This window comes from Ascidiella aspersa, chromosome 6, assembly GCF_963924565.1.
Source record: "Ascidiella aspersa chromosome 6, kaAscAspe10.2, whole genome shotgun sequence".
Classification (NCBI taxonomy): Eukaryota; Metazoa; Chordata; class Ascidiacea; order Phlebobranchia; family Ascidiidae; genus Ascidiella; species Ascidiella aspersa.
In genome coordinates, this window is record NC_139452.1 from 4,217,906 (window position 1) to 4,243,367 (window position 25,462).

The window sequence follows — 25,462 nt, forward strand, 5'->3', positions numbered from 1 at the left end:
GCTTTTTTATTTCGGAAAATTTCCATCCGCTCGAAACAAGCTCAGTAAGTTTGCAACCTTTAGTTTTATTTGTGAAATAACAACGCAAGGGTAAAAACCGTGTGCCTAAGCCTTGACTGATACAAAATAGATAGCTTAAGCTGCAATAAACCACGAGACTACGAGACTATATCACTGTATCTGTAACGCTTAAGTTGCGCACCAGCTTATTTGATTACCGTATTACACATAATAACGCCCACATTCATCCGCACAAATGCGCACCATCCCACGGGTTCAAAAGCACTGGTCTAAATGACAAGAATTGCTTATATGTTTAACGAATGTTGTTTGGACTAATCAACAGTTCAATTAAATAATAATCTTAAACTCATACAGGTTACTACTGTTCGTAGGACGTTTGTCTGTTTGCCGAACCGTTTGCTAAAGACTGAACATAGCCATTTGCTAACTTCCACACAAAGCTGGCCAAAAGTATTAGAAAGTCTTTCTGAGACGACTAAATCTATAAAAAAGTCGATTTGAGCATTAAAACGATCATAATAAAATAAAATCAACGTTTATTCGCACCGGAGTCCACAATAAGACTAGCTAGATATAATGGGCTTACTGGCTAATCGCACAGAGTTTAAGTAAAGGTAGTTGTGCCAGTTTGTCATTAATTAACCGCATTGTCGGTGGCAGTTAATGTTTTCCGAAATGTTATTGCTAAGCAAATGTTTGTTTAGGGGAGCACGGAGATGTATGGCAAACTCACCAGTCCGAAACCGATTCCAATATTGTTAAATTGGTATTATTAGTATCAGATTTTACTCTAACATGGACAAAGTACACACACATAGTTTCATTTTTGAGCTTTTTTAATATTAATACACCTTGTCCAGATTTCTTGCTGAATCAAAATAGATAACAACTGGGACCTCAGTGTAAACGCTTTAGATCAGTGCTTCCTGAACTTTTTAGTTTTGTTCACCCCGTTCACTGCCACCAGATTTCGCATTTAAATTTGCGACGCTAAATACGTTGTTTCGTAGGAGCGATAAGTTATTTTACAAAGTGAAGCCTCCTTTCAAAAGGCTAGTCGCATGCGTCCACTTTTACTAGACAAGCCACTTCACGCAATAAGTCTCACGCCTTGTGTTGATATGTTTGGATGGGTCAACAATTACAACAGGTGCTAACAGAGAGGTGTACACTGCCTCCAGGATTCGCATTTAAATTTGTGGCCGTAAAATATGTTGTGTTGTAAGAGCAATAATTTTTTTTACTAAGAGAAGCCTCTTTCTGAAAGGCAAGTCGCATGCGCCTAGTTTACGACCAAACACTTAACTGTATGAACGTTGCACGCGCCGGATAATAAAGCGCAGCAGGATACCAGCAACCGCATCGTCGTGACGCCCACGAGCTGAATATAGCAAGGGATATGAAAGCCTTCTGTAATCTGTAATGCAGTTTTTCTGCCGCTAGGTAGGAGTAGATAGCCATTATAAACTGAAGCGATGACGTCACATTATTGTTTTTTGTCCCCCAATCAAAGGCACCTAGGGGTGCAACCTCATAAACCTCGACATTGCTCCTTCATACCACTCTACGTCATGTCTGAAAATTTGAAAGTATAATGCTTCGAACAAAAATCGGTCTGAAACATACCGAGCAAACCATAAAAAGCAAAAAAGAACAGCGGCACAAACAGGATATGTCCCGAAAATAAACTTTTGGCCTCTATAGTTAGGACCTAAGAGTAAACGCTTTAGACCAGTGTTTCCCGAACTTTTTCAGTTTTGTTCACCCCTAGCATCTATCTCCAGATTCCATGCACCCTTGTCTCCTGATTTGATAAAACTATCTCGTTTATATATAACAGCACAAAAGAGAGTTTCGCAAGCTATCATCCATTTTTGACAGTTCACCCTTATTCACCCATTTTGGTTTATTCACCCCTGCAATAATTTTATTCACCCTGGGGTGAACCATTCACCTGATTAAGAAACACTGCTTTAGAACTTTCAACGGTCGCTAAAAAAGTTCTCAAAACACTTGACATTCTAACGAATCCAAAGTAGGCTACAACAAACCTGCAATTTGATTCTGGCTATAATTACGATGGGACCGATATTTTATTGCTCCTAATAGTTTGCACAAGATGATTTCTTCGGGCTTGCTTAGTCTTTTTTATTGGGCCTCGTACTGGTAAAGTTGAACACCGGACAATTACTTTTGGCCATAATTCTCATTGCGACCGCAAGCAGTCTTATCTGTTTTCTGTGCTTCCATTTTCTTATACAGCGTCGACTAAATTTCGCCCACCTTTCTCATAATAACTGTGGCATACATCGCACGAACAATTCGTTACCAAAAACCATATCACCTTAATTTCTAATCAATGTTGTAATGACTTCCGGCAATGATTTAACATGACTTGTCTTAAGTGCACTTAAGTTATACTGTTTTCGCTTAGGTCACTGTTTCGAGTCGTTTCGGTAAAATGACTTGACTTGACTGGAGTGAAGTCTTTCGGACAAAATGACTTGACTTGACTTGACTTGACTTAAGTCTTCTGGACAAATGACTTGACTTGACTTGACTTAAGTCTTTTGGACAAATGACTTTGGGTTTTTCGTAAAATTAAGTTATTTATCCTAATATTTGCACATAAAACAATTTGCTTGACCTCTATTGTCTTTTTGGTATGTTTTTAGTTAATGTTGCTTTAATTATGACTTGACGGACACTCGACTTAACTGTTATTTATTCAAAAAGACAACTTGGACTTAAGTTATTTTACAAATAACTAACTTACTGCGACTTAAGTCATTTCAAAATGGCTTGTTTACAACACTGTCATTTTGGGTCAACCTTTTCGTCATAATTATAATTCCAGCTTTTTGCCGGCAAACTCTAAGAGTGAAGTAGTTTTCATTTTCGTCAAGACAACGGCATGTGCCAAAACGGAATCGCGTCACCAACGTTCTCAAAAAAGGGATGTAATGTTGCGTATTGTAACATGAGATAGTGCTGCGGCGCCATTACTTCCTGTTTAGTTTTCATAATTGAAGGAAATTATAGCTGCAGGCAAACCCTCACTGAATTGGTTATAACTACACATAGGATTGTCATAGAAATGTTCGTATAGAGCTAGTTTTTCGCGTTACATAACGGGTTACACAGGTCTGTGGCCTACTAAAAAATCACTCATGCAGTATGTGTTAAATTTCGCATGTCTGATGTGTCAGTTGGCTTGGCTTTCCGTCTCTATTATACTTTTCAATTTTAAAGTTTGATCTTATTTTATAGAATAAAGAAATTTAGCTGAGCAGAACAACTAACGTCAGAACTGATGCCAGTCTAAATCAATATCAATAACGTTAATAGTAATAATATTATAGAAAGAGGCGTATCGTTATGGAATCCAAAACCATTGGCAGCAGGTTTCTGCTTGTCGATCACTGTTCCGCTGACGCGTATATAAACAAAAAAATAAGCCATCTAAAATGTCGAATTAACGCTTTAAGAGTCAGTGTTATTGGACTATTTTTTTCGAGAGTAAAATTAGGATCAGGCATTTTTTTAAAAGAATACATATTTCGCCTATACTGGCATCGTTAGTTCCTGTAAGTAAAATACACAATATACAAAGCAAAATAACAATAATTTAATAAAAAGGTAAAAAACATGCGGAATCAGTATAGGTTAAGCAAAAAGTTTAAAAACAAAACATCAGGCTGCCAGAAGAAAACTGTCTAATGCAAAGCAGCACCGCACAGACAAAACATGACGTGACACTCGATAAGGACAAGTCGCGATGGAAAGAAAAAAGGAGAAAAAAGAGAAATGCTTAAAATTACAGCATATATTGCGTAAAAAGGTTCTCTTATGCGAGGTAAAATAAGCATTTGTTTTTTTTAACCATTTGGCTTCCCTAAAATCCAATTGACATAGGCTGCTCTTCAAAAAATACAATTTCAAAACATTCCGAAATAGCGGGTTTAAATTTAAATTTAGATATGTGTTGAACAGCACAGTGCCGTAAAAGAGCAACTTTGTCGCTCTTTTAGTTAGACGCCGACTTAATACAAAGCAGAATAGGTGGGGTCTGTTCCTTGGATTAAGAAAACGAACAAGGCTGTACAATAAATATAAATTAAGGCATATGATAAAAAAAACTTGGATAAAAAATAATATAAGTTACTTTAATATACAAGGAAAAGTGTTTGGCGTTTAAAATGCCTTCTCTGAATTAGACTTCTAGACAACTAGATTTTATTTTAGCTTTTAGATTAGAATTGAAATTAGATCATTTCAGATTTTCCATAATAGGTTAGAGTTAAAATTAGATCTTTTTAGTTTTGTCAAATTAGATTAAAATTAAACCACAGTGTACTAAGTCACCATGAGAAAAGCGAGGCACTTCAGACTTTACTGCCCTATATAACTTGACTTGGTTCTGATGAATTTTCGCAAATACCTTGGGTTAAAGTTTAGTGTTTAACTGAAATTAAGGTTTCAAAATGACTTGAGTCCAAACAAATCAATCGCTAAATCTCGTAGACCAGGGGTTTATAACCAGGGGTACGTGCACCCCTGGTGGAAGAAGCATTAAAACAGGGGGTACGACATGCAGTGTCAAATTATACGCTATTTAAGCATATTTGTGTGGAATGCGTAATTTACGAAAAGCAACAACAAAAAGCCATTAGTAAACTGACTGATTGTTTGTGTGTTATAAATATTGTTGAACTTACAAGACTGTTTTAATGCATGCATTCAACACGTAAGTTATCAATACACTGAGTTTAATTCCTATTATTACATTTTTATTTACTTCCGTCGGCCATTGTAGACAGGGTTGCGAGAAAATTTCATCAAAACTCAAACTGAACGAGCGCTAAAAAGGTTAAGAAATACTGGCGTAAGCTATTTACCAAACCGCCGTGGAAAACAAACAGCCTTACGTCCAAAAAGTATATCCGCATGCCGAAAGTAAGGCCTTCTGTCACACAAGCTTACCTTAAGAGCGTTTGCGTCACGTTACACGTCACAATCCAGTGTGTGACGTCACGAGCCCGGTCATCCCCCCAAATGACGTATCGAGCCACCTCACTAAACGTTGTGTTGATAACGGCAATCTTTTTTATATTTCTGACTCAAAGTTTGGCGCTCGTTTAGTTCGCGAGCTAACCACAATAGACAAATTAAAGCTGCTGCATTTGTAATGTTGATAATAATAAACGGCCAAGTTCAACTTCTAGATTGCAGAGTACTGGTGCTTTTTTCTAAAATTTATTTAAAACCGTCAAAATCTACATATTTTTTACCTACGTACTTTTTGTTTCGAATTATTGTTACTTTCAATATTGCAGCTAAATTTATTTATTTTTGATGGGCAGCTCAACTCGATGACCGAATGGTCCTTTCGCTGTCCTTGTGTTATTCATTATGTTATTTTGTTTTTCGATGTTTGCAAAAAATAAATAAATTGAATGTGAATCTGGTAAGTTATTTGTACACAATGATGTAACCGGGCCTAAGGCCCAAACCAAGGTATTGCTATATGGTAGGAATATTAATATCGTTTTTATATCGGATTAAGCCCTTACCCCCCAAAAAATATCAACCAACCGTGGCATTGCTGGAAAAGTGAGATCAATGTCTATGCAAAGTTTCTGGTTTCAACCCGTAAAAACAATTTTTTGTACCCCTTTTGGTCGGATATTTTTTGGATAAAATCGCGATATTTTGCCAATTAATACAAATATAAAATTTTTAAAACTTGAATTTTTTTTTTGTTCTTTCGCCAACTTCACCTCACACAGTGGTTCTCAAAGTATGGGTCGCGACCCAAGCGTAGGCCTGATAAGACTGGTGTAAGCGGTAGCCGCACAGTTACTTTACTTTTTTTAGAAGATTATTCGGCAATGGTCTAGAACAGTGTTTCCCAACCTTTTTTACACTAGTGCCCCCTTGAGCTCAATATTATTTCATATCGCCCCCTCATCTTGTTTTACGGTAAAGTATTATATTAATCGTTGTCTAACATCACATTGTCTTCACTTTAGTTTCGATAAGCTGTCAGTCACATTTTAGGTTGTCCAACATACATTCACTGTAGGAATTATTACATACATTATTTCACCAGGTTATGTCATACTTTTTGCACCAAGATTTAAATCAGGGGTCGGCAACCTTTTCTAGTCGCGGGAAACCAAACAAACTCAGAAAGGTCTCTGTGGGCCGCACAAAATGTTAACTAAGAATTGTGTTATTACAATATTAGAACAAATTGAGGTATTAAAGTGTTAGTTTTTTTCATCCATACTACTAATGAAAAGTGTAATAAAGCTACTTTTAGGAAACGCGATAACCTTAATACAGTGGTCGGCAAACTGTTTCTGTCGCGGCCCAAAGTAATTTTTTCAGAGCTATTGTAGGCCTACTAAAACCACTACGAAGCAGTGTCGGATTCAGAATATTTGATTTTTAGGTAAAATATTACACGTCGCCGTTATGCCCAAAACTGTGATATAGCATATTATAAAACATACTACACAACGAGGAATATACGCGCGAAGCGCGAAAAATTTTTCAATTACACATAGTTAAAGTTGACAAAAAATATATTTCGAGATGCATTTAGGATCACATTGGGCACGTGGGTCTTTTCAAACTGAGCCAAATTAAAACTTCTATGCCACACCAACATTTACAATAAAGTTCAATAAATGTACCGCTATCACGCGGCCCACAACTACATGATAATACTCAGTTACTCAAAAGTAACTTGCGGCCCACTAAAAATGGCTCTGCGGCCCACATTTGGGTCGCTGCCCACATTTAGCCGACCGCTGCCTTAATAGATAGCGTAATTATATGGGCCAAGCGCACCTGGCAAGCGATGCGAGCGCGAATTTTTCGGGGTATACCGGCATTTCTTTTAAATTTCCTGCTAGTTTTTATAACATTGCCGAAAAAAAAAGGTAAAAAATAGATGTCTAATATTTTTGAATACGTTTTTCGTTTGTCCGCGACGCACTTGGCAGCCTTCCATGGCGCAAATGTAAAGTAGCGCTGATCTAGTCCAAAAACAGCATCATAACGTAAACAAACTGGACGTAGAAAGATCATGGCGCGAAGCGCGAAATTTTTTGTCCGTACTAAGTTAAAATAGTCAAAAAGTATTTGAAATGGACTCGTATCTAGTTGTCAAAGAGACGGCGGACAGAATCTGGCACGTGGGCCGTAGGTTTGCGACCCCTTCTTTAAATATACAAACATTTTGCCGCGTATAAAACGGTGAAACGCAACAGTAACCAACAACTTAACATAATAAAGTCAATTATTACGTAACAATGAGGGAAACTACTACAAGTTCGCAGTACGAAAGTTGCCATTTAAGGTTAAAAATTACAGTGCTGTTTGTTACTATTTTTTTGTGAACTTTTTATGAAATGTTGCCATAAGTTCTTTTATGTATCGCCCCCTTAAGTGTGTTCAGTGCCCCTCAAATGAGAAAAAGACCCAAAACGCCCCCTTGTAACTCGCCAACGCCCACAAGGGCGCGGTACCGCCCACGTTGGGAACATCTGGTCTAGAATCCTACCACAGCGTTCAAACAATTAATAAATTGCCGCACAAGTATTATTATATTTATTAACCCAAATGCTAACCCGCACCCTAACCCAAATAAAAACGTGCGTTGTGGTAGGATTGTAGACCAGCGCCGATTATTTTGCTATAGCTTGTATTGCACGTATATACCTCCGAATTCTGTTAGACTAGCGTTTTTATAGTGCTGTCTTAGTCACTGATAAATTAGAATTGAGAAAATTGTGTAATATTTATTCGCAACTTGAGGTCCTGAGCAGAAACTCATACGTTTCAGTTCGAGCTATAGGTTCGTTTCTTTCAATGCGAGCTATAGTTTCGTTTCTTTGAAAGCGAGCTATAGTTTCGTTTCTTTCAATGCGAGCTATAGTTTCGTTTCTTTTGATGCGAGCTATAGTTTCGTTTCTTTTGATGCGAGCTATAGGTTTGTTGCTTTCAACTAGGTCATTATAAGTTGAAGGTAGTATTGTTAAAAGTTAAAATCAATCCTTGTAGACTACCCCCGTGTAGACCACTACATCAGGTTGCCTGTCTGTGACTTTTTCTATTTCATGCATGTCAGAAAAATACACTTTTTTATGTTTGAGGCTTGGGTCGTGAGATGCTCATAACACTCAGATTTGGGTCGCGATCAAAAAGTTTGAGAACCACTGCCTTTCAAAATACAGCGTGTGAAAGTTTTGTTCGATTATTATGATTCAAATTGTGAATCAAATTGTTGACAATTGACGAAGCACGACCATTAGTATTATGACAGTTTATAAAATACACATAGGTGCTTTGAAAAATACACATAGGTTTTTTTTTTCTCGCCCTAAAATCTATTCTATGGTGGATTCTCGCCTAAATTTTGAAAAAAAATTGTTGTACGGTTATCTCTTTTTTTCATTGTCATTTTTCTCTGTTTTCTTATTTCTTTTTAGCTTTATGTTTCTTAAAAAAAGATTAAAAGATTGTTTTTTAGTCATTACAAACTATTGTCAAACACTGAAAATTATGATATTATGCATATTTAGAATACCTTATACAGGCGATATTTATACAAAATACAAAAAAGTCTTCCGTCGCAAGGTTAAAAATCCCACCAGAATGTCAATAGGCTAAAGTGGGAAACCTATATGCGCTTGCTTTGAAGTAAAACAGAACACAGCCATATTGCATATATGTTTAAGTATTCTATGATGGCAGTGATGGTTCGACCGTAGAATACTAATTACAATTAGTATACAATACAATACAATACAAAAACAATACAATAAGTAGTATTCTATGGTCAGACCGTAATGCGTATTATATGGGAATTGTAATCCTGGGCTACGACGAGCATTAATTTTTGGCAGTCAAACCCGGCAATTTAAAATCGATAATATCTATAATTATAAACTTATTAAAGCAGACCAAAAGTGTGTTTTTACTCTCTACTTAATTGCAGTTCGATTGAAGTTCGGTGTTTTTCAACTCGACCGTGGACTTTTCGTAGTTTTTATTAAATTGAGTTTTCCAGCATAATCTAAAACTGTTTTAAAAAGCTTGTGGAATAGATTGGCAGATATATAAAGGTTTCCGTTTTAGTTGCAAAATGTAAAGAGTGAAATTAGTTGTGCGATCCCAAAACGTTGCGTTTTGTTTTAACAGGAAATGACGAAACGATTTCCTCCGGTTTGGCTGTGGTGGATCATAGCAGAAATCATTTACACCCCTGGACTGGGGCTTATTAATGACTGACTTTTACTAAGACAAGAAAGTCTAAAGAATATTTACAATCACTAATTTTGATTTTTTTTAACGTTTTTTAAATCTTGTGTATGCTTAACAGTGTTCGCCTTACAGCTAAAACACAGGTGTGTTCAGTTTTCATTTTGGATCGTAACTTCCTTACTTTTGCCTCGTGTTCCTTAACGCGGTACATGCTCGAGGCTTGCTTCTGTTTGGACAAGTCGTTCCCTCAGGCTGTTTACAAATAAGGTCTAGCGTCTGTCTAATGTTGGTTCTGGTGCACTGTCTTTACTAACTGAAGTTGAGTTTTTTTTATTGACAGTTACATTATCCGTAATAACTATTATTGCGCCAAGTTTCTTGTACCTATAGGGTAATTTGCATCTATAACCGCGGTGCCTCGTTAAGCATTCGATAATATTAAGTAGATATTAAGTAAGTTTTATTAGCTACGCATAAGAGTCAGCACCAGTGTTGTAAACAAGTCATTTAGATATGACTTTGGTCCCAGTCAAGTCATTTGGAATATAACTTAAGTCCAAGTCAAGTTCTTTTTGAGAAATAACAAGTCAAGTCCCAGTCAAGTCATAAATAGAGCAAGTCAACTTCAAGCCCCGCCCTTGTCGTAAAAATAAAACCTTAAACTATTGAAATTTTTAAACTCGTACAATTATGAGCAATAACTGAACTAAATATATGAAAAACGCAATATACAGCCAACAAATTGTTTTACGCTCAAAAAATTGGATAAATGGCTCAATTTTATTAAAAAAAAACTTACAGAAAACACTGAATTTTCAAGTCATTTGTCCGAAAGACTTAAGTCAAGTCAAGTCATTTTGCCCAAATGACTTACCGGTACGTAAAGTCAAATCATTTGAAAAGAGTGACAGTCATCACAACACTGATAAGCACAAATAAGCAACTGTCGAACGAAAAATCTAAACTGCATTCTTAACATGGCCGGCACAGCGAGGCCCTAGAAAGACAATCATAGTTGTATAAAATTGTGCCGCTATGGTACTGCAGGTACTATACTATGCTTACTTGGAAGATTGCCTGCTTTTAACTTGTCAAACTGGATAATTCTAAAATCTAAAATCAGCAGCTCCAAAAAAACACGTGCGCTTTGCACGGTGACATTTCAAGAGTTTTTGTTTTTGAGATTTTGTTTAACCAGGCTGAAATTTTAATTTTTCTAGCGGACGAAACTTTACATTGTAAACAGATCTCTGTTGTTTACTCAAACAATTCAAGGATGCCTTAATGAAAAAGTAAATCTTTGAGGATGTTGTCGATTTTGTGAAAACTACTTACATAAAACACCATCATTTGGAAATAAAATCCCAGTCAAATCATTTAAAAAATAACTTCTAAGTCCAAGTCACGTCTTTACCAAAATATCAAGCAAAACCAAGTCAAGTCATTACCAGAGCAAGTCATGTCTTTGACATTAAAGCAAATAAGTCCTAGTTAAGTATTTCGTCCAAAAGGCTAAAGTCAAGTCAGGTAATTTGGTCAAAATCTGAAGTCAAGTCATTTGAAAGCAGTGACCTAAGCGCACTTAAGTCATTGCACCACTGTAAAATATGGCCGTTAACGGTGACGATCTGTTACAGGACTAGCAGTAGGACGAACAATGTCTGGGTTTGAAAAGTCGCCATCTGTAGGCAGGCAGGTGCTGGGCGCTTGTGGATTCTCAGTAGCCCTGCTGATCTGCCTTCAATGGCTGGGAAGCGGCCGAGACGTGCGAAACATCCAGGCCCCAGCGTTCAAGACAAAACATGAGCCTGGTATTGTTCCTCGAACGTATGAAGTTGGCGATATCGCTGAGAAGTTTTGCGACTCGAACGAAAAGCTTCGTCCTTTCGACAACGTGCGCATGAACGACACTACGTCACTGATGACGTATGCAGACTACCAGGCGCACCTGGCGAGCGATTACGTGAAGGTAAACGGCAACCCGTTCCAGATCAGTGCGCGAAGACCAATTCTACCATCGTTCAAGGTATAGAAAATATCTAAATTTTTCAGTTATACCGTTTTATCGTGTTAGACATTTTTTTCACATAAGAGTATCAAAGCCCATACAGAAGTAGGTATCATTTTGATCGTTTCGAAATACTCTTTGTTTTTTCGATGACGCTGAAAATGAATGAAGAGTTATTCGGATTGTTTAAAAAAATGTCTAGTGTTGAATGTGCTTTACTTTTTGACCAAAATGTGGTAGTAGACTCGAACAGGTTGTGTTTGATTAGCACTTAAGTCACTATTTTTAATGACTAGACTTGACTTTCTTTCGGATAAAGTCTTTTGGGCAAATGACTTGGGTTGAATTGAAATGTTTTCCTTAAATATTGAAGTGTTTTCCTTTTTTATAAAATTAAGCTGTTTATCCAAATTTGCACATAAAATAATTTTGGTGCTACCGGTATATTTTGCTTTTTCCTATTTTTTAGTTCATAATCGAATTTAAAAAACGAGTCTAAAAAATCTAAAAGTTTAACATTTTATTTTTATGACAAGGATTGACTTGGAATTGATTTGCTTTAATTGGATTGACTTGCTCTAACTATGACTGGACTGGGACTTGACTTGTTATTTATTCAAAAAGACTTGACTTGGACTTAAGTTATTTTACTAATAACTTGCCAGGGACTTAAGTCATATCAAAATGACATGTTTACAACACCTTTTTGTGATTTCTTTTGTTTATGCCCGTTAGTGGAATGGATACGACCATTATCCCGACAGCTCAATCAACTCGCGCAGTGAGGTCATCAATGATGACGTTATCGACGCGTATCTTAAAGAGGAGAGGGAACGAAGATGGGCCTTGGGTGATGACGACATCACAAAGGTGAGCTTACAACTCGCAAGAAAACAATAAACAATGTTTCAAGTTTGAATGATGCTCGCAATCTTGCCGAACAATTGGCATTTATGAGCGCTTAATTCGATATGTCATTTTTGTGCCTTTAAACCAGTGCTTTTAACGTTTTTTTAACTTGTGGCACAGTAAAAAGTTTGGGGGATGCCGACATTACATAGGTGAGCCTGTAACACGCTAGAAAACAAACAACAACTTGACCATGGCCCACCTAAGTGTATTTTTCCTATTTTAACTACGTAAATGCAAAAAAATTAATTACGTTTGGAGTATGTCTTACCAGGTTACAAAACAATTCAGGTTGCAGAATAAGTCATAATTTTCCATTGCAAAATTTTTAAGTGTTATAATAGTTCAGTATTAGGGGTAAGGATGTCAGTTAGTTATATTGTTACTGCAATTACTAGTGATTACATTGATTTAAGGTTTTTTGTTAGCCAGGTAAATAGCCTCCGGCACCGCTCTAGTATGCTACCACATTTTTGTTCAAGTTAAAAAAAATTCCGGTGGAAAATCACTAAAGCAGTGGTTCTCAACCTTTTATTCTGCGTAACCCCCTTTGAAAGGCTCTCGACCCTCGTGGTCCCCTGCTTGTAAAAATACCAAGCATCGTGTTTAACGTATTTTAATTGTTTTACTTCTTCACGTTAATAACAAATACAGCCATTAATCAACGCATAAATGCACCTACTTTTAAAAAACTAGAAAATAAGTAATTTTATTTAAATTAACTTAGTTAGTCATAACAAACTTGTCTTCGACGCCACCAAGGTATTTTTATATTGAGCTCTGTTTTGTAATGAGCCAGGCAATATCACTACATTCGTCGAGATGATTTCGCGATTTTCTATTTAATTAAGCGTTACTATTAGTCCACATATGACAAATAAGCTGTGTATGAACCGCTGAATGTTGGCCTAAAAATGACCTTGAATATCCGAATAACCGTACTTTATGCGTTCTACGATGGAATGTTTCTTTTGGAACTGAACGCTCTTAAAAGAAATTGCGGAAATGTTGCACCTGGCATTGCACACTAGTTGCTCGCCGAACAGCATTTGTCGGACACTTAATGATTAGGCGAAGGGTATCGGCAAGTAATAATTGGCCGCCCGAAAGAACGCTGACGCCGCACTCCAAGGCTAGGTATGAAGCAGAACAAGTAATTGTTTCGCCACAGCGTTAACCAAACTTGTCTCTCGCGAACGACCAAATTAAATGAAGCAATATTCTACTTTAAACATTCATACTGACGAGTCAAAGTACGTGTCAGAAAAATGCGTTAAAAACGCTACAAGAAGGGTTTACAGTCATAATAAAAAACACAAAAAAACTGGTATATTTGAAAATAGTGACATTTTGGTTTTCGCAATATCTAGCTAGAGAGTTATTCCCGTGGCCCCCAATGACGGCTCTGTGGCCTCCTAGAGGGGCCGAGGGCTACGGTTGAGAAACCGTGGACTAAAGAGGTATTCGAAACGTCCAAAAGATACCTACTCCTGAAAGGGCTTTCATATTCTTACCTTACTACAACTTCAAACCATTATGCTGCTCCAAAATATAACCTTTCGTTTAATAGCGTTTACTTTAATAACTTGCTAAACGATCAATTAGTTAAAAAAACAAAAATCGGTTTATTTTAGAACTGGTTAAAGATGTTTACATTGTTGTTTCAGATTGAAGAAGTAAGGCAAGAAATGGAAAAAGACGAAATTCCCAACATTGTGCATTTTATCTACTTCGGCTGCGCAAACATAGCACTGAAGCACTACCTAGGGTAACTATATGCTAGGCCTAACGGCACATGTCGTCTTTTAGGAGGATTCGTCCTCTTTAACAAGAAAAGTGAATGGTCCTCCGAGGACGCTTAAAATGCCCAAATGATGTCTTTTTTGCACTTCGAATTAGTTGCTTCTACTTTTCACAAGACTTTTAGGCGAGACGTTTCCCTAATCCTGTAGCCATGAAACATGCTGAATTGCTGATTGGAAAACGTTTTTCCAACAAATTGTAAATTGATCTCGTTAAAAAATGTTCATTCCTTATTGGCAAAAGTTAAGGGAACCGTAAAGTAATCTTGGGATGAATCTACAAAATAAATTTGATTTGTTGTTTTTGTGTCTGTTTTTTGTAACTAAAACATCATCAAACTCAAACGTAACAATTCTACTTTCGTTTCACTTGCCGGCAAAATATGTTCTCTTTTTGGGTGCTGAAATGTGGTAGCCCTACTATAGGTACACAAATATTTGAAACGTCCTATCTATACCAAGGGTTCCCAACGTATATGGATTGCAAATGAAGCTGAATAATTTAGTAAACAGACAGTTGAGTAAAGCGTCATCAAGCCATTTTTACTGTTTGCTAAAAATAGACTAAAATAAATTCATTAAAAAATAACCTTTTTTCATACTAGTTTTCCGTGTTTTGTGTCGCCAGGAGTTCACAAAACACAAATGTGGGTGGCACTTGAAAATGTTTGGAAACCACTAACTTTTTTCGTTACGATTTGCCGTAAATATCCGCAACTGTGGAAGTTTCCAGCAAGTTGTTTTAAGGCAGTGGTCGGCAAACTGTGGGCCGCGATTTACTTTTGAATGGCTTAGTGTTATAATGTAGTTGTGGGTCGCGTGATAGTCGGGCATTCATTGCACTTTATTTTACAAGTTCGTGTGGCATATAATTTTTAAATTGGCTCAGATTGGAAAGGCCCACGTGCCAAATGTGGTCCTGGCAGCTTGTCGAACTACATTCTTGCCAACTTAAACTGTATGTAATTAAAAAAAATTCGCGCTCGGCGCGTACATATTCTTCGTTTTATAGTATGGTTTACATTTTGACGTGGCAGTGTTTTGGACACCAAGGCGCCGTGTTATATTTTACCTTAATATCAAATATGCTGAATCCGCCACTTTTTCGTAGTGGTTTTACGTAGTGGGCCTTCAATAGCTTCAAAAAAAAAAAAAAAAAAAAAAAAAAAAAAAAAAAAGTTTGCCAACCACTATTTTAAGGGCAAATAGACTCGGTGATGAGATTATAGTAGGTTGCGATTAAGTACAGTGATTAGCCCGGGGCGTCTCAAACTGTCGTGAGTTCGACTTACTCCTGTCGCCTTTAAACTGGTTAACTTCAGGAAATTGTAATGTGCTTTGGCCCGTTTAACGTTCGACTATTCGATCGTGTTACTATGGAAATACAAGCTCCAGAAAAGCAATACGGGTTGAAAGAATCTTTCTAAACTATATGTGACCAATAAAAAATGTTAAGATTATTAAGTTGAATGCTTAAGGCCGAACATCAAGTTTAAATAAATGCCATTATGCCAAAAAGTTCATGATCTACAGTAAGGCCAGTGTTTTTTTCAAGGTATTTTGGGGGACCAAAACGGTCCCCCAAATTTTTCCAGCGGTTTCCCAAAATTTGGACTTGCAACTAATATGGCTATTTTTTGGTATTTAAATGAAACACTTGCGGTCTCTTAAAACTACTTAGCGATCACCCAAACCAAACCTTAAAAAAAACCTGAGTAAGGCTATTGTAAAATAGTCTTGGACTTCGCAATTTATGGCTTAAAATACTTTAGGCGCACATGCGTTGTCCAATCATTCCAGTTTAAGGAATATGGCTAAACAAGATCACTGTATATCTTTTTTAAACCTATTTGTTCCCGGTTAATTTCTTTGCGAAAAAGTACACTAAGTTCCGAAAGGCCTTTCGCAGTAGATTCGACAGTTGACGCCGACGTGATGCGAGTTAGGGTGTTCGATACATTACATGTTATTCCGATACCGATATTTAATATTTAAGTGCGGCGACCTGATCTAATACCACATGACGTTGTGACTATGCTCAAAATTGATATAATTGAAACCTTCAGTAGTAGTTTTTTTTTAACCCGATTTGATTTAGCGTAAATATGTTTAATTACCACATTATATTTTGAGCAATTTACCTTGCAAGGTAGAATCGTTATTTTTGATCACCAGACATCGCTGAAATTCTCTAGCTTAATTTGGTGTCAAATCGGCACCGATACTACCCTAGTATCGGACGAGTATCGATACTACCACTTGGTATCGGATATCGACCCTGATCCGATATTATCGAGCATTCCCAATGCAAATTTAAGTAAAATACGGTGGTGAAAAGCTTGTAAAAATTAAGGATGTGACTTAACTACACTCAAGTCGCTGTTTTTCTTTAAATTCACATTTATTGCATTTAATAATTGTCCTAAATAACCCAGTTTAACAGATTTTGTTAAATTAAATTACCTTAATTTAAGCCAAGTCTAAAATCACGTCATTTGTCTAAACAACATGAATCAAGTCTAGTAATTTTGCCTAAATAACTTAAATTAATTAAAGCCATTTCGAAAAAGTAACTTAAGCACATAGGCGTAGCCAGGGGCGGGGCCTGAGGGGCCATGCCCCCCCAAAAATTTATAAATATTTTACTCTTAATAATTTGTTTTGTAGCATTTATGAGCAGTACCAAAACATTTGATCACTGGCACGCCACACCTTCAATTGTCATGCACTGTTACGTCACAAAGGATGTAGTTAATATAACATTTACTATACATTAATGTACTTTTACTACTTTCAGACAGTTTTTGCTCATTGACTGTTTTTTTAGTATTGCGTTAACACTCGGACAGTTGCTGCTCGAAACGGTTTGCTAACATTGTTACTTGTGTGCGTTACGGCAGTTAATACAATGGTAAAATATCAACAAAAAATTCCAACTTTTTGCCCCCCCCAAAAATTTCGGCTGACTACGCCACTGCTTAAGCACACTTAATAACTTAAGTCACTTCGGCCTTAAACAAATGAAATAACCCTTGGAAAATCCTTTGTCTTTTCTTCATAGTGGCTGACAATAAACTTTGCAGCATTATGGTTGGGGGTTGTAGTAAAACGAAGTAAGTCCATACAAAAGTGTATTCTTACTACGTCTTGCTACAACCTCCAGCCATTATGCTTTAAAGCAGTGCTGGTCAACCCTTTTTCGTAGTGGTCAACCCTTTTTCGTAGTGGTTCACCCTTTTTGCGCTTACTCAAAACTTATACACCCCAGTATAAGTATATAGGATATACGTAGAATATCTTAATACAACTACATAAATTCATCAGTCATTTTGTACGAACCGAGGAATCAGTCGCCTTGTTTCGAGTGCTACTCTCATAAGCCTATAATCTTACTTAACAGAATTTCTGTTTTTGGCTTTAATTTCAACAAGCGCAGAAAAGCCTTGCTCGCAGAGGTATGTCATGCCGTCGTGGGCATGCGAACAAGGATGTAAATCGCCTTTTCACTGAGATTTCGGTGTTTAGGAATGTTAAGAAGCGATACCCAAAATTCAGTATAGTTTTTAAACTGTTTAAGCCAGTGGTTCCCAAACTATTTTATCCCGCAGCCAAATGTTTTTTTGCAAAACAGATGGTGGTCCATCGTTTTTTCACCTCTACTTATGACTATAGTGGGTATTGATTAACAAACGTTATCCAATATTATAAACATTTTTATTCCTTGACACCATTCGTCTAACAGCAAATGTAGGCTAACTTTAGTTTCTGATAAGTCTGCTGAAGTTAAACAACTCGTACGCACAGTTTATGCCAACATGTAGTAAACCAGAATGTTGCAATATTTTCAAATAGGAATATGGGCATACTTAAAGTAGTCCAAAGGCCCACTGCTGGGCCATGGCCCACAGTTTGGGAACCACTGGTTTAAGCTGTACCTTTTTAACCTAAATATGATCGTAGTTCAATAACTACCCTAGTTAAGTAGCCCAAGCTACTCTTCCAAATGCGGCCCACGGAACCAAAATATGTGGCCCACGGTGTGCTTTGGTTTATGACACGCACCACAAAACATTTAGTTGCACGCTTGTGAAATTGCTTGAGGGCATCGTTGAAACCGTATTTTGCTCTCACTAGTGTGTCACAAACTTATAATTTAGATATCCTTAAGGTGCTATTTTGGTGCTGGCAAACCTTACAGTAAAAACTGCAGATAGTTGCCTTAACATCGTTCATCTCGTTTATGTCGAATAGCTACAAAGTCACGCCAAAACAACAGATTAGTGCAGATCAAACTGATCGCACAATAATATAATAAAATAAACTCAGAAACGTCTCTGCGGGCCGAGATTTTTTTTTTAGCATACCGGCATTTATTTTAAATTCTTACAAGATTTAGTATTACATTGACCAAAATAAAAAATAAAAAAAATGTTCAAAAACTATATGCCCACAATATTTGTATATTTTGAATGCGTTTTTCGTTTGTCTGCGACGCACTTGGCAGCTTTCCACGGCGAACGGTATATAAGCGCTGATCTATTTCAAAAGACAGCCTTTAAAGGTAAACATCCGGACGTATAAAGATTATACGCGGAAGCGCGACAAATTTTCGCACTAACGAGGTTAAAATGGTCAATAATATGTGAAATGGACTCGTGTCTAGTTTATCAAATAAGCGGCTGGCCGGATCAATTACATTGGCAGGCAGTAGGTTGCCGACCCCTGTGCTATCAGATAGCTATAGTCATCGGCCTATTGTCATGCGTTATCTGGTACACCCCTGCACACCCCATCTAAGTGTCTTTTGATTCAGGCTGATGGCAGCACTTCGTTTCAAACGACCACGTGTTATACTTTTCCACACCAACTGTGAACCACTCGGGCCATTTTGGAAAGCTTTCAAGGTCATTGCTGGCAGCACGCTCAAGGTCGTGAAGCGGTCTTCTCCGAAAGATATCTGGGGCCACAAAATACTAGTAGGTTTGTTGTTTAATCTGAATGTAATATATATAAATGTGCAAACCGAAAATTTGGTCGTTTTTAAAATATCAAACGTGGATTAAAAACTATGTTCTTATTTTTCTTTAAGTCTAAAACCGGCACATGTTACACTATAAGTAAATATCGATGTTTAACCAGAAATTCATATAAACATGGCATCCGCGAAATCAATCCTATTCGAAAAAAACTACTATAGCTAAAAATTAAGGACAAATATTATAAAAAGGAACGAAATGGAAACTCTGTTCTTTCTCAGTTCGGTATATACAACAAGTGAGTATGACAAAGTTTCCTAAACAAGTAAAAACTACTCCCATAAAAAGCAATCTTCCACAAAATGAAAAATGGAACCTCTATGTAGGTAGCTAAAAAGATGGAGAAAATCTTAAAAAAACGAAATAGCAAGCCTGTTCTATAAAAAAAAACGAATAGCAAGCCTGTTTTTTCGCAGTATGTAGAACATACAGCCGACGTGGCACGGATGGAGATTTTACTCGAAGTTGGCGGAGTGTATCTGGACTTGGACAGTGTCATGATACGGCCGATGGAACAGTTCATGAACAAATCCATCGTTCTTGGAGAGGAGAGCGGTTATACGTTACGTAAGCACATGTTCAAACTCGGAATACATAGTTCGTTTCGTAAAGTGCTGTTAATTTGTTATAAAAACGTAATCTATAAAAGCTTCATGTGCATTAAATAGTCTACTCTACACCAAACTTGGATCAGTTGTAATTGAAACATTATCATTCTGTGTAATTCTTATCGTAATTGTAAATTGCTAAAATTTTGGCTCAATACATTGATGTCGAGAAAATTGAAGTTTCAATAATGTTCCACTTTGTTCATTTTCTTTGAAAAGCGATTAGACATAAACTGTTTTGTTTTCCATTTTTCAAACACGCTTAATTAATGTAATTGATCCAACTCTGTTCTAGACCTTTTTTACCCTGCGGCACAATAACAGAGTTAATATAGGTTGGCGGCATGCTTTCTAAATAAAGATCGATCGACAATAGACATCAACAACAAATATCCTATACTACACAGCCAAGAGAAAAAGGCAGCGATGTCTCATATAACGCGCCACAGGCACCAACGGTTTTACGTATAACATTACTCTGTCTTGCGATTTTGCGGTTTCGCAGTCTTTCGAAAATTTCTGAAGCTGCTTAAAGTCAAAGTCAATGTGAATTAAATTGTCTACTCTAGACTCTAGATCGGTGGTTTACAACCTTTTACTTACGGCTCCCACTAGAAGTAATAATAAGATTTCTGCACCACTACTAGAATTTTCGTAACCCGGTTTACCGTAGATTAACTATAAATGAAACTGTTGAAACACAATAAACCTAAAACACATAAGAAATACATCACTTGATTTATTGTACTCTAGTCCAGCGGTTCTCAACCTTTTATGTCTCGTTACAAGCTCGTATCGAAACTTCTTAATCAAGATGATGTCGATCTTAGTGACCTTTTGGGCTTTGCAATTCCTTATCAAGCTACGTTATAGATCTAATTTGTTCAATGATTTGCAGCGAACGCAGTGATTCTGGCAAAAAGGGATTCCTGGTTTTTGCGCCGCTGGTTCTGGGAGTACAAGTACTACAAAAGTTCGTAAGTGCAAGTAAAACAAAAAATCATCAAAAAAAAACAAAAGCATCCCTATTTTAACATCAATGTTTTTTTGGTACACTATGCACGGATTTCTAACGTAGTTATATAATGATTTGCAGAGCCAAAAAGATCACTTTGATTAAGACGTTTCGATAACTGAAGATAGTACAAGTGCGTATCAAAACATGTTAATCAAGATGATGCCATCTACCTTTTAGAGTTTGTAATTCATTTTTTTCGAGTGTTTTCTTTCCTATAAAAGTCACATTTACTTAAACCCGTTGTTGTAGTGAACGATCCAAGCATATTGTAATTTAAAACCAGAAATACGTCATAACTAACCTTAAACAAGATAACTATAGGAATTTGCTATTTTCAAAGGCCTTTTTCCAGGTTGTAAGGCCAAAATTCGCGTTTTAAAAAATAGGGTTGTATCAAAAAGAAGGCTGGAATATTTATATTAATTCAATATCGGATTGGCGCAGTGCCAGTAAAAAATAGGTTAGTACCAATACCACCACTTGGCATCGGGTATGGGCTCCGTTTCGAAATTATCGGGCATCAACAGTTGTCGTCAGTTTGAATTGGATCTTACGGCTGTACATTTTGCCCAATATTTGGGAAATACGGGGTATCGCAAACCCCCAACTCCCAAACCCACAGCCTCTTTACGTTTTGTTTCAGATGGGGAGGCAGTTCAACCATCGCACCTTGGGCTCTTTGGAAGTTGTTTCCCGATAAGATATACGTTGTAAAGCAAGGTATTTGCCGGCCCAACTGGTTGGAGACCAACCTTATTTACCGCGAGCTGATTGACTGGCAAGATCTCTTCGTTTTGCATTTATACGGACGGTAAAAATAATAACAGCATCTAAATTCATTTTCTAGTTTAAATTCAGTGGATGACACAGTAATACGAGGATAACATACAAATCCTTTTTGGCCTACTTGATATTGTATTGTAGATGAACGATATATATTCCTATGAGTGGATTGTTAAAAATCCACCGTAACTTAGTTAAGTAAATGGGTGAAATACAGGCTGCAAATCGCACATTTCGTTGGAACTGGACTCGGGTTTGTTTTTTGGTTCGGAGTCGGACACAGATTATTTTCAATCGACTCCGTGTCCCTGAACAGAACGTCATTACTTTCTAGTAAAATGGCCGCCGAGTGCCAAAAACACCCTTGATAAACCTCTAACAAAACTATAAAATTGGTATGTGTCTTTACCGAACACTTTGTCCAAATTTTTGTGACAAAACAAACTTAAATATTTTTTTCTTTTTAGTGTAAATTACGATCTAAAGAAGATTGCCGTTATCAACACAACGCTTGGTGAGGTGGCTCGACACGTCATTTGGGGGGATTACCGGGCTCGTAACGTCACACACTGGATCGTGACGTGTAACGTGACGCAAACGCTCTTAAGGTAAGCTTGTGTGACTCAAGGCCTTTTCGGCATGCGTAGATACTTTTTAAAGACGTAAGGCTGTTTGTTTTCAACGGCAGTTTGATAAATACGTGATGAAGCGAATGATTTGTTTGAACTCCAGTCATTTTAAAACCTTAATTTTAGTTAATTAAACAATAAACTTTAACCCAAGTTATTTACCAAAAAGAGTTCGGTGTAAGTCTTAGTCAAGTTATATAGGGCAAGTCTGAAGTATCTGGCTTTTTTCTTTGTGACTTAGTATACTGTGGTTGTAAAATTAAGTTCTTACGTGTCGGTTAAGAAAACCTTGTTTATATACAATAAAAATACAAACGCAGAATATTGGTAAACGTTCAATATTTTTGCAGCGCGTATGAGGGAATTGTGGAAAAATCGTCACATGGAAGCTAAACTTGGAGACAACCAAAGTTTGAACCATAATCCTCTCAAAGATCTACGTGCTTTTTTAGTATAGGCGTTTTGCGCACAGAGCTCTTAACTATAAGGTTGTCCATATTTTATTGCGATATTTATATGCCCGGTGCTTAGAGCAAAAACTATAATCAGATACCAAGTGACGTTATTTCTATGCTCAAGTAAATATAATATTTGATATAATAGTAAGTAAGTAAATTTGGAAATGCAGTGTTTCCAAGTTTATTACGCCAGAAAATCACTAGTTTTGGTAAGAAACCAACATTGATAACACTGCTTTAGATGAAAACCAAGGCTTAAATATTCATATAATATAGCTAAGCACCGGGTCGACCCTGTTACTTGTCAGACCAACCACAAATATTTGTTACTGTGACATAATATCAGACATTCGTGAAGTTTCAACTTTTTCTTTATTTCCTGCCAACCAAGTATTCATGTTTTTATATTTTACAACTGCACAAATGATTTTCCAAACTGTCATAGTCGAACCATTGCACGGTCTACCGCGATTTTATCCACTTTTTGGACACGAAAACCACCAAATTAGAAGATTAAGATAAAAATAAATATTTTTCTGAATATTGCCAAAAAATCAAAGTATTCTTTCGAATAACAAAATCTGCCTGAATCCGAATGGTGAAAACAAACGATTCTGGTTGCACATCAATGATAAAGATTAAACTAAGTATAGAACTTAGCAAACCGAAAATCAGTTTGTTTGTATGTAATAAAAAGATAAATATATTTCGCTATAAAGCATCTTCAGTATCTAAAAACATAACACAACATAAGACAAGAATACGCTATAAAAACCTAAACCAACTGTTCTAGGCAAGTGGTGCACTATGCAAGCCGCAACTGCTGCAACTAAATGACGATGCAATCAGTAAAGTGACGTAAACTGATAAGACAGATAAATGCGCGCCATGAGGTGGAAAATAAAAAAGAGAGGGCAAATAGAGAAAACTAAATTTTCACTTTACTGATTGCATCGTCATTTAGTTGCAGCAGTTGCGGCTTGCATAGTGCACCACTTGCCTAGAACAGTTGGTTTAGGTTTTTATAGCGTATTCTTGTCTTATGTTGTGTTATGTTTTTAGATACTGAAGATGCTTTATAGCGAAATATATTTATCTTTTTATTACATACAAACAAACTGATTTTCGGTTTGCTAAGTTCTATACTTAGTTTAATCTTTATTGCCAAAAAATTCGGTAAAATCGACATAATTTTCTTGCCATCTTCAGTTTAAAAATAAAGTTACATGAATTACTGCCGAATCGTTTTAAAACAGAAGAATGTACTGCTTTTGTCAAATTTGATATTTTGTCGAATTTGATAAGTTGCGTCAAAAAGCTATGCGTTGTGTTCTACAAGTTTAAATGTTTTGATTTTTATCGCCTCTTAACCCTAACCGTGCCTTGCTTAATCTAATTTTTTAAATCGTCTACTTATAAAATGTAAAACTGTGAAGCCTGCCTTTTTTATATCTTTTGATTTAACCACTGCACTAACTCTTTAGGTCTTGATCAGCACACATGAAAAAAACGTACCAACCTTTGTCATAAAACAAGCAGTTATTATAAAAAAATATCGCCTAAATTAAAAATATTCTGTCACAACTTGTAAAAAACGTTAGAACTACTCTCTAAATCTAAACGTTGTTGTTTTGTTTTGCATTGTTATTTTCGTGACATGTTTTCTCTATTACATTAGACCTGTAACAGCAAAATAATCTAGCAAAGCTAGCAATTCAGGTCAGACACATTAACCAGATCTTAAAAACATATATATATATTTCGCCAACTAAGGCATCGTCAGTATATCTGAATAAAAACAAACGCAACAGTATAAGAATGAGTCAGAAAACATTAAAGTTAAAATAAAACAAAGTAAAATAACTAAAATATAAAAGCTGTTAAATAGTAATGGCATCCAAGTTGTACAACCCCTGTACAGAAGCAATAAACGGGTCGAGAGAAACGCGGCAACGCAAAATAACGGCACAAAAACGGCAAGGCAAAAAGAAAAAATGGAGTAGAGGCGTAAGAAAACGATAAGAACTAGACAACTACTTAATTTGGGGCAGTACCATTTTTTGAATATTGATTCTGGCTTTAATTTTGTTAAGCCATCTATCCTCACAAATGTCTAACTGTTGCGTTTGTTTTTATTCAGATATACTGACGATGCCTTAGTTGGCGAAATATATATATATCTTTTTAAGATCTGGTTAATGTGTCTGACCTGAATTGCTAGCTTTGCTAGATTATTTTGCTGTTACTGATCAGGAATTAAGGTCGACATTTATCTTGCAAGGGTCAAGGTGATTTCTATTATTCACATATTCAGTGCAACATTAGACCTGTAGCAGTACTTCGTCACATTGTTATTTAACACAGATAATTTTTGTTTTATCGCTGTAATGTTTCGTCATGGAAAGTTTTCTGTAAAAAAACATCAATTGCCGATCTAGCAAGATTTTGAAAAGACACCATTTTTCACTGAGTCAGGCTTCGCCGGCTCATACTACATCCGTTTCAATGTTAACGCATGTTTTGAAATTCATAATATTGTCAACAATTCGGTATTTTTAGAATCAAATATGCGTTTTGCCCTTACGTGGCTTTATCGATCGAAGGGCTTTTGTTTTAGCCATATTGGGACAAAAATATTATTTCCGTGTATAAGAAAGTCGAGAGAAGAAAGCTTAGCTGGAACCGCCCTTGTCACGTGAATGCCCACGTATTATAATATAACAAACAACTATTTTATTGAGTATGTACGTCTTGCCTTTCTTTATACAGATCTATTCTAACCCCTTTATAAGCTTGCGTTATAAGATTCTTTATCATTATTATTATGATTTATTATTATGAAGATCAGTATCGAATAAAGTCTTTCCTTTTACTCAGACAACAAAATTCGAATGCTTTTGTGACTGAAGCA

At 36.5% G+C, this 25,462-nt stretch overlaps 1 protein-coding gene across 1 annotated transcript; it reads left to right on the top strand.

Annotated features, from left to right (window-relative positions):
- Positions 1-10,945: 10,945 nt before the first annotated feature.
- LOC146139246 (uncharacterized) lies at positions 10,946-23,572 on the top strand. The gene is made up of 9 exons (XM_083391856.1): positions 10,946-11,326; positions 12,044-12,178; positions 13,885-13,985; positions 18,833-18,995; positions 19,472-19,622; positions 20,562-20,640; positions 21,325-21,492; positions 21,932-22,072; positions 22,444-23,572. The coding sequence occupies exons 1-9, from the start codon at positions 10,958-10,960 to the stop codon at positions 22,484-22,486; spliced, it is 1,350 nt and encodes a 449-aa protein (XP_083247982.1). The 5' UTR covers positions 10,946-10,957; the 3' UTR covers positions 22,487-23,572.
- Positions 23,573-25,462: the final 1,890 nt, after the last annotated feature.

Coding starts and splice junctions, on each gene's coding strand:
- LOC146139246 (XM_083391856.1), top strand. CDS start 10,958: ATGTCTGGGTTTGAAAAGTCGCCATCTGTAGGCAGGCAGGTGCTGGGC. Junction 13,986..18,832: donor GCACTGAAGCACTACCTAGG/GTAACTATATGC, acceptor CTTTTGATTCAG/GCTGATGGCAGCACTTCGTT. Junction 18,996..19,471: donor TCTGGGGCCACAAAATACTA/GTAGGTTTGTTG, acceptor GTTTTTTCGCAG/TATGTAGAACATACAGCCGA.